This window comes from Falco peregrinus, chromosome 4 (genome assembly GCF_023634155.1).
Source record: "Falco peregrinus isolate bFalPer1 chromosome 4, bFalPer1.pri, whole genome shotgun sequence".
Lineage (NCBI taxonomy): Eukaryota > Metazoa > Chordata > Aves > Falconiformes > Falconidae > Falco > Falco peregrinus.
This window is the reverse complement of record NC_073724.1, coordinates 113863375-113878600: the sequence shown is the minus strand read 5'-3', so window position 1 is coordinate 113878600 and position 15226 is coordinate 113863375. Positions and strand designations below refer to the sequence as shown.

General features: G+C 42.7%; 1 protein-coding gene across 2 annotated transcripts; it reads left to right on the top strand.

Moving 5' to 3' along the window:
- Positions 1 to 2334: 2334 nt before the first annotated feature.
- Positions 2335 to 14845, top strand: CCDC90B (coiled-coil domain containing 90B). 2 transcript variants are annotated; one of them, XM_005232222.4, is made up of 9 exons: positions 2335 to 2465; positions 4216 to 4335; positions 7951 to 8054; positions 10339 to 10440; positions 11111 to 11152; positions 11232 to 11303; positions 11386 to 11439; positions 12232 to 12346; positions 13525 to 14845. In XM_005232222.4, the coding sequence occupies exons 1-9, from the start codon at positions 2363 to 2365 to the stop codon at positions 13578 to 13580; spliced, it is 768 nt and encodes a 255-aa protein (XP_005232279.3). In that variant the 5' UTR covers positions 2335 to 2362; the 3' UTR covers positions 13581 to 14845. The 2 variants fall into 2 exon arrangements, with proteins under 2 accessions (XP_005232279.3, XP_055657302.1); XM_055801327.1 differs by lacking the exons at positions 2335 to 2465; positions 7951 to 8054 and having other exon boundaries at positions 4221 to 4335.
- The last annotated feature ends 381 nt before the right edge of the window (positions 14846 to 15226 follow it).

Here is a 15226-nt window from a genome sequence, read left to right as displayed (position 1 = left end):
TCCAGCAAGTTCCTTGGCTTTTTTTTTTAAATTATAATTAAATTTATAGATAAATAAATAAATAAAAACAAATTTTTGTTTATTACCCTGGTTCAAACAACTGCCACTAGCAGCAGTGCTTCTTCCCCCAAATATCCCATACACATCTTAGTTCACTTTCGTCCTCATCCTAGAATTTCTCTGAATGAAAGTCGTGCCCTGAAAGAGGAAATGCCCCTGAACAAACTACGGTTCCCCCAGCTGGCTCTTAGGAACACAAGGAAACAAGGCAGGACCAAAGCCCCAAGTAAGCAAGTCCACTGAAGCAACAGCCCCTTCCACTGAATAGAGATGAGTGGTTCAATGAAGACTAAAGCCAGACTGGCAGCAGAAGTGAAGTGACCTTCAAGTAACTGAAAATCAAGGGAGGTTTCATTACTAGGGAGACTTTTCTGCTCTGAAAGCCTGGATTTTCATGTGCTCAGCTTAAAGGATTGCATCATACTAGCTGTGGGGAAAAAAAAACAGGCCTCTGGGAATAGCACAGAGGGCTGAGTTCAGACAACTTGCAGCTGCTGGTGACTGCTGAAAAATGCATCTTTTTTTACTCACAGATGTCTTATATCATGGCTCTCAAACTTTCCTATTGCAGTTAGAACTTTTTACAAAACTTACCACTAGCAATCCTCTTTTTTTTGGTCTGCACTTTTAAGATGTAATTTCAGCATCCCTGGACTTCTACAATGAAACAGATGTCTGAGAGGGCCTGAAGTATTTTATTGCAATTAGTACAAGCTGAAAAGTAAGAATTCAATTTTGCAAAAATATTCTGAGGCTGTAAAGTCTGCATTTTGCTCTGATAGGGAGTAAAATAAAAACAGGTTGCAGTTTGAAAGCTTCAGAGTTCAAAAGCATGAGGATCCACAGTTATAGGCTCATCTTTCAGAAGAACTGAAGCCAGGGCTGGTTTTGCATTTAAAGTTGGGGATTGTTGGACACAGGCAGAGCCAGGCTTAGAGAGGTTCACCTATGGCAGTTGTCTGAGGCCAGAGTAAGTTCAGGACAGAGAATAATGGGAAATCAGGCTGTCAGCAGCAGCTCGCATCATTCAAATAGACATGGGAGAAAACAGGACTGCTTAGACTGTGCACAGTCCTCTCCACCACAAATCTAATGTAACCTCATAAAGGCATGAAAGTCCCTATGTAAGAGAAATTTGGGGCTGTTTTCCCTTCCCAAAGTCTGTTTTTGTGTGTGTGCAGTGAATGCTCAGCCCTCATGTCACTAGACCCTGCATTTCTGGTCAACAGGTTTGCAGCCTCCAGAGCTGAATTCTCCTGTTCACACAATGTGCATGGATGCTCTATGCCCACACCTATACAGACCTGAATTGCTCTGAATCCTGTATGGCCTACTGCAGGGTGCCTGCTTTTTCCTCTGTACTGTCTGGCCTGAAAGCAAGCAACATTAAGGTTCTTACAAGGCAGGTCTTTGACAAATTCTGCTGTGCTTGGCTAGATTAAGAAGTCTCGTTTTACTCAAACTTGGGTTTAAGCACTCTCTGTGGAATATTCAAAGCACTGGGCACACCTTCCTGGATTCCCACATACAGCTCTAGGATGCTCCCTCAGGCTGACCAGGCTGCCTAGCTGCTGCTCCAGATCAGTTTCTGGATTCAGCCAGATCCGTAACAGCAAACCTCCCCAGAGCACCCAGGCTGTTTAGCAGCAAAGGGAGGTGGCCTTCATTCTAATTTGCAGCACAATACCCAGGATGTTTTTCCATTTCTGGGCAGTGTTAAAGCACTGCTTAGCTCTGAGCCCTCAGATCAGCCCTCTGGCACAGGCCTCTCTCTCTGCACACTCCTCTCTGTAGATTTTCCAAGCAAGCGCAACCCGCAGGTTTTTTTCCCCATCTCATCCTCTACACACTGTGGGTGTTTTAACTCTGCCTGTCCATCTTCGCTCTTAACATGCAGCAACACCTTTCACACACACCACAGACCATAACGCTCCCTGCCCTAAGCCCCTAACCGACCCACACCAATTTGATACAGATCAGGTTCTTCTGCACAACCACCTCAGCCAAGCTACGAGAAACGTTCGCGGCCTGAAGCAGCCAGGCTGCTAGCAGCAGTTCGAGTATATAAACGACGAGACACGACGGGCGACAGAACCAAGATGGCGCCCGCGGCGCTGCCCTAGAGGCCTCCGAGCGCGCATGCGCGGCGGGCGCTGTCCCTCCTCCCCGCCGCATGGCGGCGCAGTGCCGCCGCCCTCAGGCAGGGCCCCTTCCCCTCGGCGGACTACAGTACCCAGCATGCCCCGCGGGCCTGACCGGAAGGGCTGGCGCCGCGCGGCGGAAGCGGCGGGCTGGTGTTGCCATGAGGGGAGCGGGGCGCAGCGCTGCGCTGCTCGCCTGGGCCAGTGGCTCCCGCTCGGGCCCGCTCCCGCGCCGGGCCCTGCTGCCTCCGGCTCCTCGGAGAGGTGAGAGGCGCCGCAGGGCTGTGCTCGGCCCCTTGGCCCGCTGGCAGCTCCTCCAGCGGGCTGCGCTGGGCACTGCGCACAGGGTGGGCGGCTCCCCGTTCCTCCGCGGGATGAGGAGCCTGAGCGGCAGGAGGGGGCACAGGGCTGCCTGCTGCCTGGGGGAACCTCGGGGTCTGCTGAGGTACAGTGGGGGCCGCACAGTGCGTTTGGCGAGCTGGGATCTCTGCCTCAGCGCGGTCGTGAGGCCTGTCCCAGAGGCGGTGTGTGAGGGGGCACAGAACGCCTTTCCTGGGGCAGTTACAAGCCCGAGGGAAGGGCTGAGTTACATGGGTAAGAGCAGTCGGTTGAGTAGCATATGGGGACTGATAGGGAGTGATTGAGAGGTAGAAGCAAAGGGAGTTAGCCGAGGGGTGCAGGAAGGCATCACAAAATGGTGCTTCAGGTACGGTCTTTGAAAACATCAGTGAGATTTGAAAACAGCTTTGGGCCCAGTCGTGCATCCAGTCAAGAGTACAGGAGTGAAGCCATAGGGAAAGGAGGCAACCAAAAGCTTCATGCTCTAATAGCATCTTTTCTGAGAGAATGCAATATAGTTGTTCAGCCCAGCGAAAAAAATCCACTAAAACATTTAGAGGACAAAGAGGTGTGTGTTTAAAAGCTGTTATGGCTCAGTGGAAAAAGAATGTTTAGTGTTGTTTTTAATTATTTGTACATAGCATTCAATGTTCATGCACGTAAATATTTTTCTTTCCTTTTAAATCTAGTACAGACATTGATTTGGATACTGTGTTGGATTTGGTTGTAGCCAGTTCTTAAGAGTAGATAAAAGGTAGCGCGTGAATTGATTTATCTAGTAGTGGCATAATATAATTTCCCTGTTGTTTAAATGATACAAAGCTTTTGAGTAAAGATCTAGATAAGATACAGAATAACATTTTGTTGGCAGGGAGCCAGGAGTGCAAAAAGTTTTGAGTAAGTGTGGATCTAGAAGGAATAGGGCCTTTCAGATAACAAAGAATCTGTCGAAATGGAATCTGTAACATGCAAGGCCCTGCAAAGATAAGATGAAGGGAAAAATCTCCTTGAAATGAAGTAGGAGAAGCAGTGAGACATCATGTGAGAAGGTACTCAACGTAATAAATATTGAGTAGATCTTTAATACCCACCTCTGAGGTATTGGGTGCAAACACTGTATAGCTTTGCCCAGTTTCTTTCCTAGTGAACCAACAAATTCATTCAGACCAGCAGATTTGCATAGCTTTCTAAAAAAAAAATCTGTAGCTTTATCTTCAGACATGGCACTCTCCTTGCTGAAAAGGATAGAAGTGATAGAAGTAAGGCTGAGAGATTCTGTGAAGAACCAAATGAATGATGTTAGCTGCAACCAGCAGAAATTGGTAGCGTGTTAGAACTGCTGGTCTTTTAAAAGTAAGAAAATTATTGGGCGTTTCTCAAACATTAGAAAGCAATTGCTTATAGTGGTTTTATTTTTGTTGTATCAGGGTGCTTGTCTAGCACAGCTTCCTTGTTATATGAATACACTTAAGATCAATATACAAGTTCTAGCTGATTAAATTTCCTATGGAAAAGGGATTGGTGGTTTCTAACATGTGTTGTAACCAAGCAATCAAAAGGAACCAGCTTTTTGTTGCAAGATCCATGCAGCCTTGCTATGATGACAGAAATTGAAATTAGCTTATAGCATGATAAACTAATCAGGTTAAGTTTAGGCGCGTGTTGTCATTTCCAGGTTTTGCTGCCACGCTCATTAGGAAGTCATATGATGTCAGAAGAGTTGAAATCACTCCCCTGGAGCAGAGGAAAGTAACTTTTGATACCCATGCTTTAGTGCAGGATCTGGAAGCCCATGGTAAGTAATATTTGATAAATAATTCAAAGGAAAACTTCTAGTTTAAGTACTACTAAGTATGAGTGCTATCAGTTTTCCCAAGTACCAATACTTGATGTTATAAAATGTTTTGGCAGCCTCTTGAGGAGGCTGGTGAAGGCAAGGCAGCTGATGCTCTTTGATGCCTCTGTTGTTGAGCCCCACGCTGGCCAAAAAGGAATGTTGTGGTTTAATCCCGGCTGGCAGCTAAGCCCCACGCAACTGCTTGCTCACTCCCCCCATCCCAGCAGGTTGGGGGAGAGATCAGAAGTGTAACAGTCAGAAAACTCTTGGGCTGAGATAAAGACAGTTTAATGGATGAAACAAAAGCCACGCACACAAGCAAAGCAACCCAAGGGATTCACCCAGCGCTTCCCACGGGCAGGCAGGGGCTCAGCCATCCCCAGGGCAGCCGGGCTCCGTCACGCGCAACGGGGACTTGGGAAGACAAACGCCGTCACTCCCCGCGTCCCCCCCTTCCTCCTTCTTCCCCCAGCTCTATACGCTGAGCATGACGCCATATGGTATGGAACATCCCTTGGGTCAGGGGGGTCAGCTGTGCCGGCCGTGTCCCCTCCCCGCTCCTTGTGCCCCCCCAGCCCCCTCGCTGGTGGGGTGGGGTGAGGGGCAGCAAAGCCCTTGGCTCGGTGTCAGTGCTGCTCGGCCACAGCTACAACAGCCCTGCGTTATCAGCACTGCAGCACAAATCCAAAACAGAGCCCCATAGCAGGTGCTGTGAGTAAAATTAACTCTGCCCAGCCAAAACCACTGAATTCTGTAACCGTATAAATAACTGTTAATGTTAGATTTATTTGTAGCTGCGGGCAAGTTTATATAGTGTCTTCCAGCTGAGGAACGTAACACAGTTAAATGTAAATTAACAGTAACACTTAAAACTGTTTTCTAGCAAAAATGAAGCTTTAATAGAAGTTCCCTCTACTAGTCTGCTAATAATAAGATTTTTTTCTAACTACAGCTATTTGCAGCAGGGCAGTACTGTGATACATTCTTAATACTTGCACGTTTATTTTGTGAGTGTGAGGGCTGGAGTCAGGTTAAAGGTCCATCTAGCCCTGGGTTCTCTCTCCCGACAGGAGCTGTGAGTCGGTGCCTGCAGAGGAGTAGTAGAACAGGGCACATGTATGTGACTGGTCCAGTTGTTTTCACCCTGGAGGTGTTTTGAGCCAGGCATGAGTTTTAGTAACCTTCAGTGGAAATCTTTTCACAAGCTTATTCAGTCCATGAACTGCTATAAACTGATTAGTACCCAGAACATCCTTTCTCATGGAGTTTCAGACATCCACTCCTTTTGTTTATGCAGAATTTGGTTTCTACAAGGTTAAGTTAATGCCCGCTCAGCTCCTTTGTGGAAAGAGGGAAATGAACATTTGATCTGTCATGTCACTCACGATTATGTAAACTTCTGTCATATTCCCCTGTCATTCTTTTCCAAACGGAAGAATCCTAGCATGTTGAACTTTTCCTTGGACAGTAGCTTTTCCATACTTCTCATCACTCACGATGCCCTTCTGTGAACCTTTTCCACTTCTATCACATCCTGTTTCAAAGGGGAGGGAACAGAGCTGCTGGCATTACTTGACAACTGAATGTCTTATGGATTTGAAGAGCAGCATAATGTTCCATCTGTTTTGTTCTCTGCTTCTTTTCTTAGGAATTCCTAAGGGTTTGGTTTGCTTTATTGATCCCCACTAAGCATTGAGCTGATATTTTGATCGGACTAGCAACTATCTTTTAAAATCCCAAAATCTTTCTCCTAAGTGACAGGTTAGGATTTCTTTTTACTACTTGGGTCTAATAATAATATGTTAGTAATTAGAAGACTCCTAATAGTCTACTAACAATGTTTATTTTTTTTCATGCATGTCAAGCTTATCAGTCTGTAGCTCCCTACATCTCTTCAATGCCAGTTTTTAAAAGCAGTTCCAGTATTTGCCATTTTCCAGTCCTTGGGTAACTAAGGTAGGCTGTGAAATGTTACTTGTCCCCAGGACTAATTCAGCTATTTCTTCTTCAAAGTTCCTTTAGAACTCGTGGGGTGAAATCTGTCTGGTGCGGGCACACAGTGTTATTACTCAGTTTAATCTGTTCCATAACTTCTACAAATACTTTAGTACTACAGTGACAGGGCTCTTTAGGTAAAACCTATACATAATCACAAAAGCGAGAGGCATTTAATTTTTCTCAAACTTGCTGCAGATGGTTTTCAGGCTCCATTCTCTTGCATATATGAACTCCACATTTTTCAAAATTTGCATGCAACAAGGATGTTCCTGCTATAAAGGAAGAATAAAATGATGAATTGGCAAAAACCTTAGTAACCCTGAAAATTCAGAGGAACCGAAGCAGTATTATCACACCCCTTAGTGGCAGGAAACTGTCATAAAGCATGCATAGCTTTTCTAAGTAATGTAAACCCATAGTGCAGCTTGACAATACCAGTATTTTAGAAGGGAGCAGTGGCATATTTCTCTAAGGAGTTTGCCTTTAAAGCATTTTCAACAAAATGTTAATTGATCCCACTTTGTAAAATGGGCCAATTGAAATACATGTCAGTGAGATGGCTGGAAATAAATCTTCAGGGCAGAAGCTCTCAGCACTAGATCAGGCACAGCTAAAACCCAGATACAGCTGGGGATGTTTTTCGCTATTCACTACACATCATCTTTAACACTTCCAAATGGCACCATGCTATGGATACAGTGTAGTTTTTATCACCAGAAAGCAAAACTCCCAGTTTGACTTCATTCTGCATGCAATGGATGCAGCAGTTTTAAAATCAGTTTTGTGTGTTTCCCTATCTGTGCAGAACGTTTTCAGTGTAAGCAGACTTACCTTTCAATTGTATTATTTTACAGGATACATGCTTTGTAGCTCGAAGTTAGTTAAGTTAGTTAAGTTAGTTAAGTTAGTTAAGTTAGTTAAGTTAGTTAAGTTAGTTAAGTTAGTTAAGTTAGTTAAGTTAGTTAAGTTAGTTAAGTTAGTTAAGTTAGTTAAGTTAGTTAAGTTAGTTAAGTTAGTTAAGTTAGTTAAGTTAGTTAAGTTAGTTAAGTTAGTTAAGTTAGTTAAGTTAGTTAAGTTAGTTAAGTTAGTTAAGTTAGTTAAGTTAGTTAAGTTAGTTAAGTTAGTTAAGTTAGTTAAGTTAGTTAAGTTAGTTAAGTTAGTTAAGTTAGTTAAGTTAGTTAAGTTAGTTAAGTTAGTTAAGTTAGTTAAGTTAGATTTTTAACAGAATTTGTGGAAGTTCATTATAAATTTAAATTTTGCTGAATATTTTTTTATAAGCATGAACAGTTAAAGATTGTACAGAAATTTGGTCCTGGTGGCTGCATGCATAGAGTATTTCGATATGTTAAAAGTTAACGTGCTTCGGATTTCTGCGTCATTAGGTCTGGTTTTTCTAGGTAAAAGTCACAGTGACTGGCTTCTCGCTGTCACTTTTCAGTAATCGTGTGACTTCCCATTTGCCACTGTAGTTAGGTACAGCACTTGGGTGTCCCAGTTTATTATGTACCTCTCGCTCTCCTCTTCTTTGAGCGTTCTAATACTGCCTTAACTTGGCATCCTTCAACTGTCTTCCAGGCTTTGGGAAGGAACAAGCGGAGACCATCGTATCAGCATTAATAACCCTGTCAAACGTCAGCTTAGACACAGTCTATAAGGATATGGTTACGCAGGCTCAGCAGGTAAAAAGTAATCTATGGTGTACATATACAGCGTTGTGTAATTATTAACAGCTCGTATTTGCATATTTAAATGACTAGAGAGCAACTCTACTATAGCACTAGAATCACTTCACTGAGATAGGTTTTCCTAAGTTTCAAGGTGGTGTTAAGAATAGTAGTATCTTAAACCTTCCATCTCACAGGAATGTTTTCCAAATGCAGCCAGCATATATAAATGTAATGCAGGGATGGCTTTACTGCTGAAAAGCTCTCAGGTGAGACCAAACTTTTAACTGTGCTTTACAGTGCTTGAGGGCAAAGAGAGGTTCGAGGAGGGGTTCCCGAGGGATAACAAGGCCACCTAAAATACCAGAAAACTGTTGGTGTTTTTATTGAACTTCAGTAACAATGTCAGCTCTCTTCGGAGGTACACTGTATTTGTCCTATTTTTCTATTCATAAATTAAAACCTACCATTAAAACGATTTCACAGTTTTACTCTGCGTTTCAGTCACTAAAGCTACACCTGTAGTAAGAGCTAAATGTGGCTGGGGTGTGCGCACCACCACGCAGCTGTGCAAAGCCACCACGGTTTGATTTTGACCTCTGCCAGCTGTCGGTCTCCCTGAGCTGGGCACAATGTGGAAGTCCAAGGCCAGGAACTGTTCCCACCAGGTGGGGTGGACAGAGCCACCTTCATTTAGGAGGAAGAGGTTTTAGCCATCTGGGTGTCATCTGTGGTGGATCACGTGCCCAGGAGGACAGAAGGTGGGCTCCGAATGATGGAGCTGTTGGTGTAAGTCTGCGCTGGTCAGCTCAGCACCTCGGCCTGTGCTCGAGCAAAGCATTGAGGCGTCTCCTTCACTTAGACGTTCACGTTTGTGGACATATCTGGAGGCGGTGAGTCGGTTGAGTAGTGTGGCTGGTTTTCCTGCTGGTAATAGAGGTGGTGAGAAGTTTCCTTTTAACAAATTGCCAAAATAAAAATAACTTTACTTTTCCTTGTAGGCTAGACATCTGGGCCAGGATAATAAAGCTCTGATGCACAGTAATGGTTTTAATAATTACTCAGGAAGGCTGTGCAAGTTGAAATTACATGCCATTCTTCTTCAGTGAGTTAATGCAATTAGACATTCATTGCTATTTTATTTAAACTGCTGAGCCTTACTTCCAACAGATTTTTATCTTACTGGCATTTATTCTTAATAAAAGTTGTGTAACTTTTTTTTCCCTATAAATCACAGAAGACAAGAACTTACGTCTTGTTTTTTATCAAACGGAAACCTTTCTTTTTGGAAATTCTAGTATGTGTAAAGAAAGTATCGCAGATATAATTTGCATGGAATTGTGTTAGGCAGAAACGCTGTTTTTTATAGTGTAGTCAGGATTGAAACTGAGTGTTTTAAGATGGGATGAAGCGAATCAGCTCCTCAGTGTAAATGCAACTGAAGTTTTCCCAGGAGTTGTAAAAACTTCATTGTGTTCAACAAAGCAGTCAGATGTCAGTGGTAGTTGGGTCAGAGCATATTTTAACAAATTTAGTTGAACATGGGATCCGAGAAATGGTGTTTGCTTGTAATCTGAAGGAGAGCTCCTCCTTTTGCTGGCTCTCAGCTTTAAAAGCAGAATCCCACAGAGATATGTCATTTTCCATGCTAAATAGTAGCGTCGCTTCCTTATGCGAACTGAAGGAGTATTGCTTTCAAGATTCTAAAATTTAAAGCTTCTTCCTGTCTTTTCTTAAGTTTTTTTTTACTCTGTAGTTTATAAATAGCAAATGAATTATGAACTTGTTAGCCCAAACACCAGGAAGGCTTTTTTCGGTGCTGTTTAGTATCTGTCAGAGTTCAACACGGAGAGGACAGTGTGATACTTGTATCATTAAGTGTTTGGCTTTTAATGACTTTGCGGGCAAGAAATGGAAGTGTTACCTTAGCAACTGGGTTCAAACCAGCAATTACTGCTTGATGGGCTGTGAGCATTCTTTGGAAATGTAAGGCAATGAAGGATTAACCTGTAGTTTCAGGTCTATTTCATTTCACAGCTACTTGGGCTAACACATCTGGCTGCTTTGCTTAAATTCAGAGGTAGTGTATTAAAGCAACAGGAAAAGCACAAAGCCAAAACATCATCTTTCAAACCAATTGCGGCTATAAAGTTCTGTGGTTTTGTCACTTTCTTGTTGGAGGCTCTCCTTATTTTTGTGCTTTGCAGTAGCTAATTTCATGATTTCAGACCTAAATATCTTTACTGTACTTGCCAGAAAGTATGCAGCTTAATCAATGGCATGTTTTATTGTTTCTAAGGAAATAACTTTACAGCAAATAATGGCACATTTGGACTCCATTCGAAAAGATATGGTCATCCTGGAGAAAAGTGAATTTGCGAACTTGAGAGCAGAGAACGAGGTACTAATAAATATTGTTAATTAAGCAGCTAAATTGTAATATATGTTGGGTTATATCTGTCACATGTTTTTGTGGAACAAAATATGAAGGTAAAAGTAATTCTGGTTACTTTTTATCGGTTGAAGTGTTTGTAGGTTACAACTTCTGTGATCCCATAAAAATATACTTCACCTCATAAAACTCACTCAGTTCTTCTATAAACAAACAAACAAAAAAATCTACGTGTCTTAAAATCATCTTCTGTAATTTTATTTAATGGTGATTCTGGTACAGTCTTGTCACCATTAACCATACAGTGCCGGGAGAGTAGTCAGATGTTTCTGTGCAACAATTTAATAAAACTGGTGATTGAGACATGATTTGCTTTTGCTTGATAGCATTTTAGTATTTTCTTGCTGTCATTAGTCTCAGAATAACAAGGTCATCATCGTTACAATATAATCCCTTTATTTTCAGCAAAATTCCCAGCATATTATATATGGCTTTACAAACTGAACACACCAGTTAGGATATTTAATAAAGAACAAATTGTCCCACTGGGAGAAAAATAATGGAAGAATAATTGCATGCATGTGGTGGTAACACTTACATGACTGATTAACTTGGTCAGCAGTTTTCTGAATTTGTAAAATCATGATTTTTTTTATTTTTTTTCTCCTCTGCACTCTAGAAAATGAAAATTGAATTAGATCAAGTTAAACAGCAGCTAATGGTAAGTAAACAGCAGGTACCTATGTGCTCCGGTTAGGGAGGGTAAATAGTTATTTTCATAATCTTTATTTGCTTTAAAGAATGAAACCGGTAAAATCCGAGCTGACAGCAAGCTAGACATAAACCTGGAAAGGAGCAGAGTGACGGATATGGTAAGCTGGTCTATGAAGACACCCTTATTAGTTCTGTGGCTTGTTTTCTGTTACTACAATTGTAATTTATCTTTTGTTGCAGTTTACAGATCAGGAGAGGAAACTGATGGAAGCAACTACAGAGTTTCATAAAAAAGTAAGTACTGAACAAAGCTCGTTTCATACTGAGCAGTTATGCATTGCATGTTAGTAACCCCCAAACTTTCGCCAAAGTTAGTAGGCTCTTGCATATGGTGAAGCAAAAGGCTGGGCTGTGTCATCATACCTGTTGTACGTGTCAATTGCCGATGCCTGGGAGATGCGCGCTGAACGCCGTTCAGGCAGGAGGAGGCACACAAGCCTTGTCTCTCGCTTCCCGGGTATCATATGTGCAGGCTGTCAGAGGCGGGATGCGCGCTGTCATGCCACCCTTCCCGGTGTTAACAGATGTGCTGACCAGCTGTAGGGGGGGGTTGGGGGTAGGGGGCCGGTGGTTCGGGTGTCTACAGCCAGACAAGGATTTCAAGGGCTGGAAGTTGTCAAACCTGCTAGTGGGTGCTGAATTGTAAGAGGCTGAAGATGGACCTGTCTCATCTTCAGCACCTCCTTCCTTTCCTGGATAGGGCTTGTGAATGCTTAAACCTTCCTTTTGCAAAAATGCAGGTTCAGTGTCTATGAATGCCTCCTTTAGGAGGCACTGGCGTATCGGAGACAAAAGTCCGTGTGATCCGAGTTTTTTCTGTCTCTTGCTTCAGTATTCTTCCTGGATTGTATTAAATGCTGTTCTGTATCTTCCAAGTTTTCTTACCAGTTATGTATTTTACTTCAGAGATAGATTGGAATATTGCTTCTTTCTTGTTGCTGGTAGAGTGGTATTTGTGTTTGGCTTTGCAAAGCTGAAAGAGCGAGAGATCATTGTCAAATATATGCTATCTTGTAATTTTTTCAGGATTCTAGTACCAACAGCGTCATCTCAGAAATCAGTAATAAAATCGACACTGAAATAGCTTCCTTAAAAACTCTCATGGAATCGAATAAGCTCGATACAATACGTTATTTGGCAGGTATGTGGTAGGCAAGGAGGTGAGTACCAGTATTGTATTTTGGGTGTATAAAATTTTATTCAAGAGTATGTGCTAAGTGAACTCAGACGGTCTGTTGTGCGGCAGCAGACAGCTGGGATGGCAGACTCGCACCGCTTCCCACAACTGGAAGAAATGTGACAGGGAACACACAAGAGATGGGAGCGTGCAGACACTGCTGCAGTTGGACTAGGATTGTGCCCAGAACGTGGATTAGGACAAATATGGACGTGATTTTTAAGAAAAACAAAAACCCTGAATACCTTATCTGGTCTGACAGTACCTCTGCTTGCTGCAGGGCAGCCATTTCTGTGGCAGAGTTGGTACCGAAGTTCTCCCGAGGTTATTTAAGTTTCCCTGGCAGTTAGCTGCCGTTCAGGACTAGTCTGAGCGTGACCAGTTCTGCCTCCCGTTCGGTCCTCCGCAGACACACAGTTTCAGTGTGGCAGTGCTTGTACTTCCCCTCTCAAGCAGAACACATACTCAGTCTGACTTGAGGTTGTCTCCTCAATATATACATAACCAGTGAGATTTTTTATTGTATCAAGCTGGAAAAAGAGAGTAACGCATTATATTTGGAAGTGAGAACAAGTTCGAAGGGAAACATAATTAGCTTTATTGTAACACCAACTGAAACAACAGTTTAACAAATCTGAAAGGCAACTCCTCGGGCTTCGGAGGTGCTGCCTGCATACCCTGCTGTAGCATCGGGTACGTGTATTGTTGGTGCATTGTCACTTTGTCCTGTGGGAAATTATTTTAATTATATCTGATGGAAGACCTGGTACAGCCATCTCTCCTGTAATACAGTTTCCAATAGATGGGTGACGACAGGGAAAGCTGCTGTAGCCTGTTGAGCTCTGTTATCCCGTGCGGTTACTCAGATGTGTCCCTGAAAACACAAGTCCTCAGGCTGCTGAATTCGACCTCCCATCCTGCCGCCTGGGCAGTGCTACTGTGCAGGGGGCTACATCAAAGACAAGTCATCATCTTCTAAAATTATTCTGTCACACCTGCAGCAATTCAGGAAGTTTAGGAGGCTCTACTCTAGAGCTGTTACCGTTCCTCCATCTGTTTGCAGTTAATTTCCTGTATGTAGAAGATGATACAATTGAGCATGCAGCTAATTATTTCCTTTTTTTTTTTTTTTTTTTTAACAGCTTCCGTATTCACTTGCTTAGCAATAGCGCTGGGCTTTTACAGGTTTTGGAAATAGATCAAAATGGAATGGCTGCCTCGAATACAGATGGAGAAAAGGCCACCCAGGCAACACCAGTTTGACGATCATGTTTGCGCTGTAGATAACCTTGGACCCTTTTTGTTTTGATATTTTTACTGTGCACTAAAAATGTTTTCTGAATACACAACACTAAGGAGCAAAATAATTGTGGGGAGGAGTGGGCAAATGGTAATATTTTGTTGTCCCCTACTGAATACTGTATTTATTTCAAAGGACTTCTTATGCTCAATCAAAGTGTTTCCTAATGTGTTTTAGAATTAATTTTGTTTTCTTTGTGGAACACTCTTACTCTCAGCTCCTCTTCAAAATGGAATATTAAAGATCTGATATGCCTGTGAAATGGGAATACTGTTCCCAAGTTAGTATTCCCATACTGGGAATACTAATGCCAGATTCCTACAGATCTACTCAGATCCAAGTAAATTAATCTGTTTTTTTTATTTAGATATGAACGCACACTCCAAGGTCTTTATTAAAGAATCCTTTTTCTTGAGAACTGGTTTACATAAATTTAAAATCTCATGCAGAACTAAAATGTCTCCATAGATTTATTTTTTTAGTATCTCTTGCAATTTCCATAACCCCAGAGGTCAACAGAATGGGAGAACTTCTCTGTCTTTGTCATTCCAAGGGGAAATGCCTCCACTCTCAGCAACTGTGTATAGCCCTGGGACAGATAAGGGCTCTTAACTCCTCCCCTCAAGCAGCGCAGAGTATTTCCAATAAACCCTCACATATTTTCTGGGCATAGGATCTGGCTTGTAACATGGAAATACTCAGCGTCTCAGTGGTGCCAGCGTGGTGGTGATCATCCTCCTCCCATCTCCACCCTCCTCCGGACTGTTCTGTAACCATGGGACACGCTGGCGCTGCCAACTTCTGGTGGTGGCCCCTTTGCCTTCTGCAAGGACTTCACAACTCCTGTTGCAGAGATGGGACATCACAGGTGGATGCCTTCCAAAACTGAAGCAGTCACATCTTGTTGAGTACAAAACGCATATGCCTGGTTTGATTCTTCTAACAAAACGATAATTTTAAGAAAAATCTTCTTGGATTAAACTTTTGAGTAGGTCCTTTATGGGTGAAAGAGAACGTAGTACTGATTAGTGGCAACTTTTTTTTATTGCAGTTTTATTCTGTTTGTAGTTGAACTTGCTGCTATCCTGCTAATTCTTACATTGTGTGTTAAATTATTTATCATCTTTGTTTAGGAAAATAAAATTAATTTCTTATTTGCTGTCTATCTGAGAGACATGAATAGAGATGACCAGGCTGTAAGTGTGGCTTTTACAACAGGCACGCTGCAGTGTGTTGGGAGCTATGGGTGCTGGCAGCCAGGATCTCAGCAGGCAGCCACCTGTGTCTGTCATAACTGTTCACGTACAGATCCGTCCTCTTGCAAGCTGTAACCATTTCTGAGGTTTTAAGAATCACAGAATTTAGATGGGGAAACACCTTCAAGACGAGGTCCAGCCATTAACCTAACACATCACATCTACATCTGGGGCTGGGGACTCAACCACCTCCCTGGGCAGCCTGTTCCAGTGCTTGACCACACTTTTAGTGAAAGAATTTTTTCCTGCTATCCAATCTAAACCTCCCCTGCTGCAACTTGCAGCCTT

What these genes read in the sequence shown, in the direction of transcription:
- CCDC90B (XM_005232222.4), top strand. Translation starts at nt 2,363, where the DNA reads ATGAGGGGAGCGGGGCGCAGCGCTGCGCTGCTCGCCTGGGCCAGTGGC. An exon ending in GCAGGATCTGGAAGCCCATG is followed by an intron (nt 4,336 to 7,950) that starts GTAAGTAATATT and finishes ACTGTCTTCCAG; the next exon opens with GCTTTGGGAAGGAACAAGCG. An exon ending in GGAGCAGAGTGACGGATATG is followed by an intron (nt 11,304 to 11,385) that starts GTAAGCTGGTCT and finishes CTTTTGTTGCAG; the next exon opens with TTTACAGATCAGGAGAGGAA.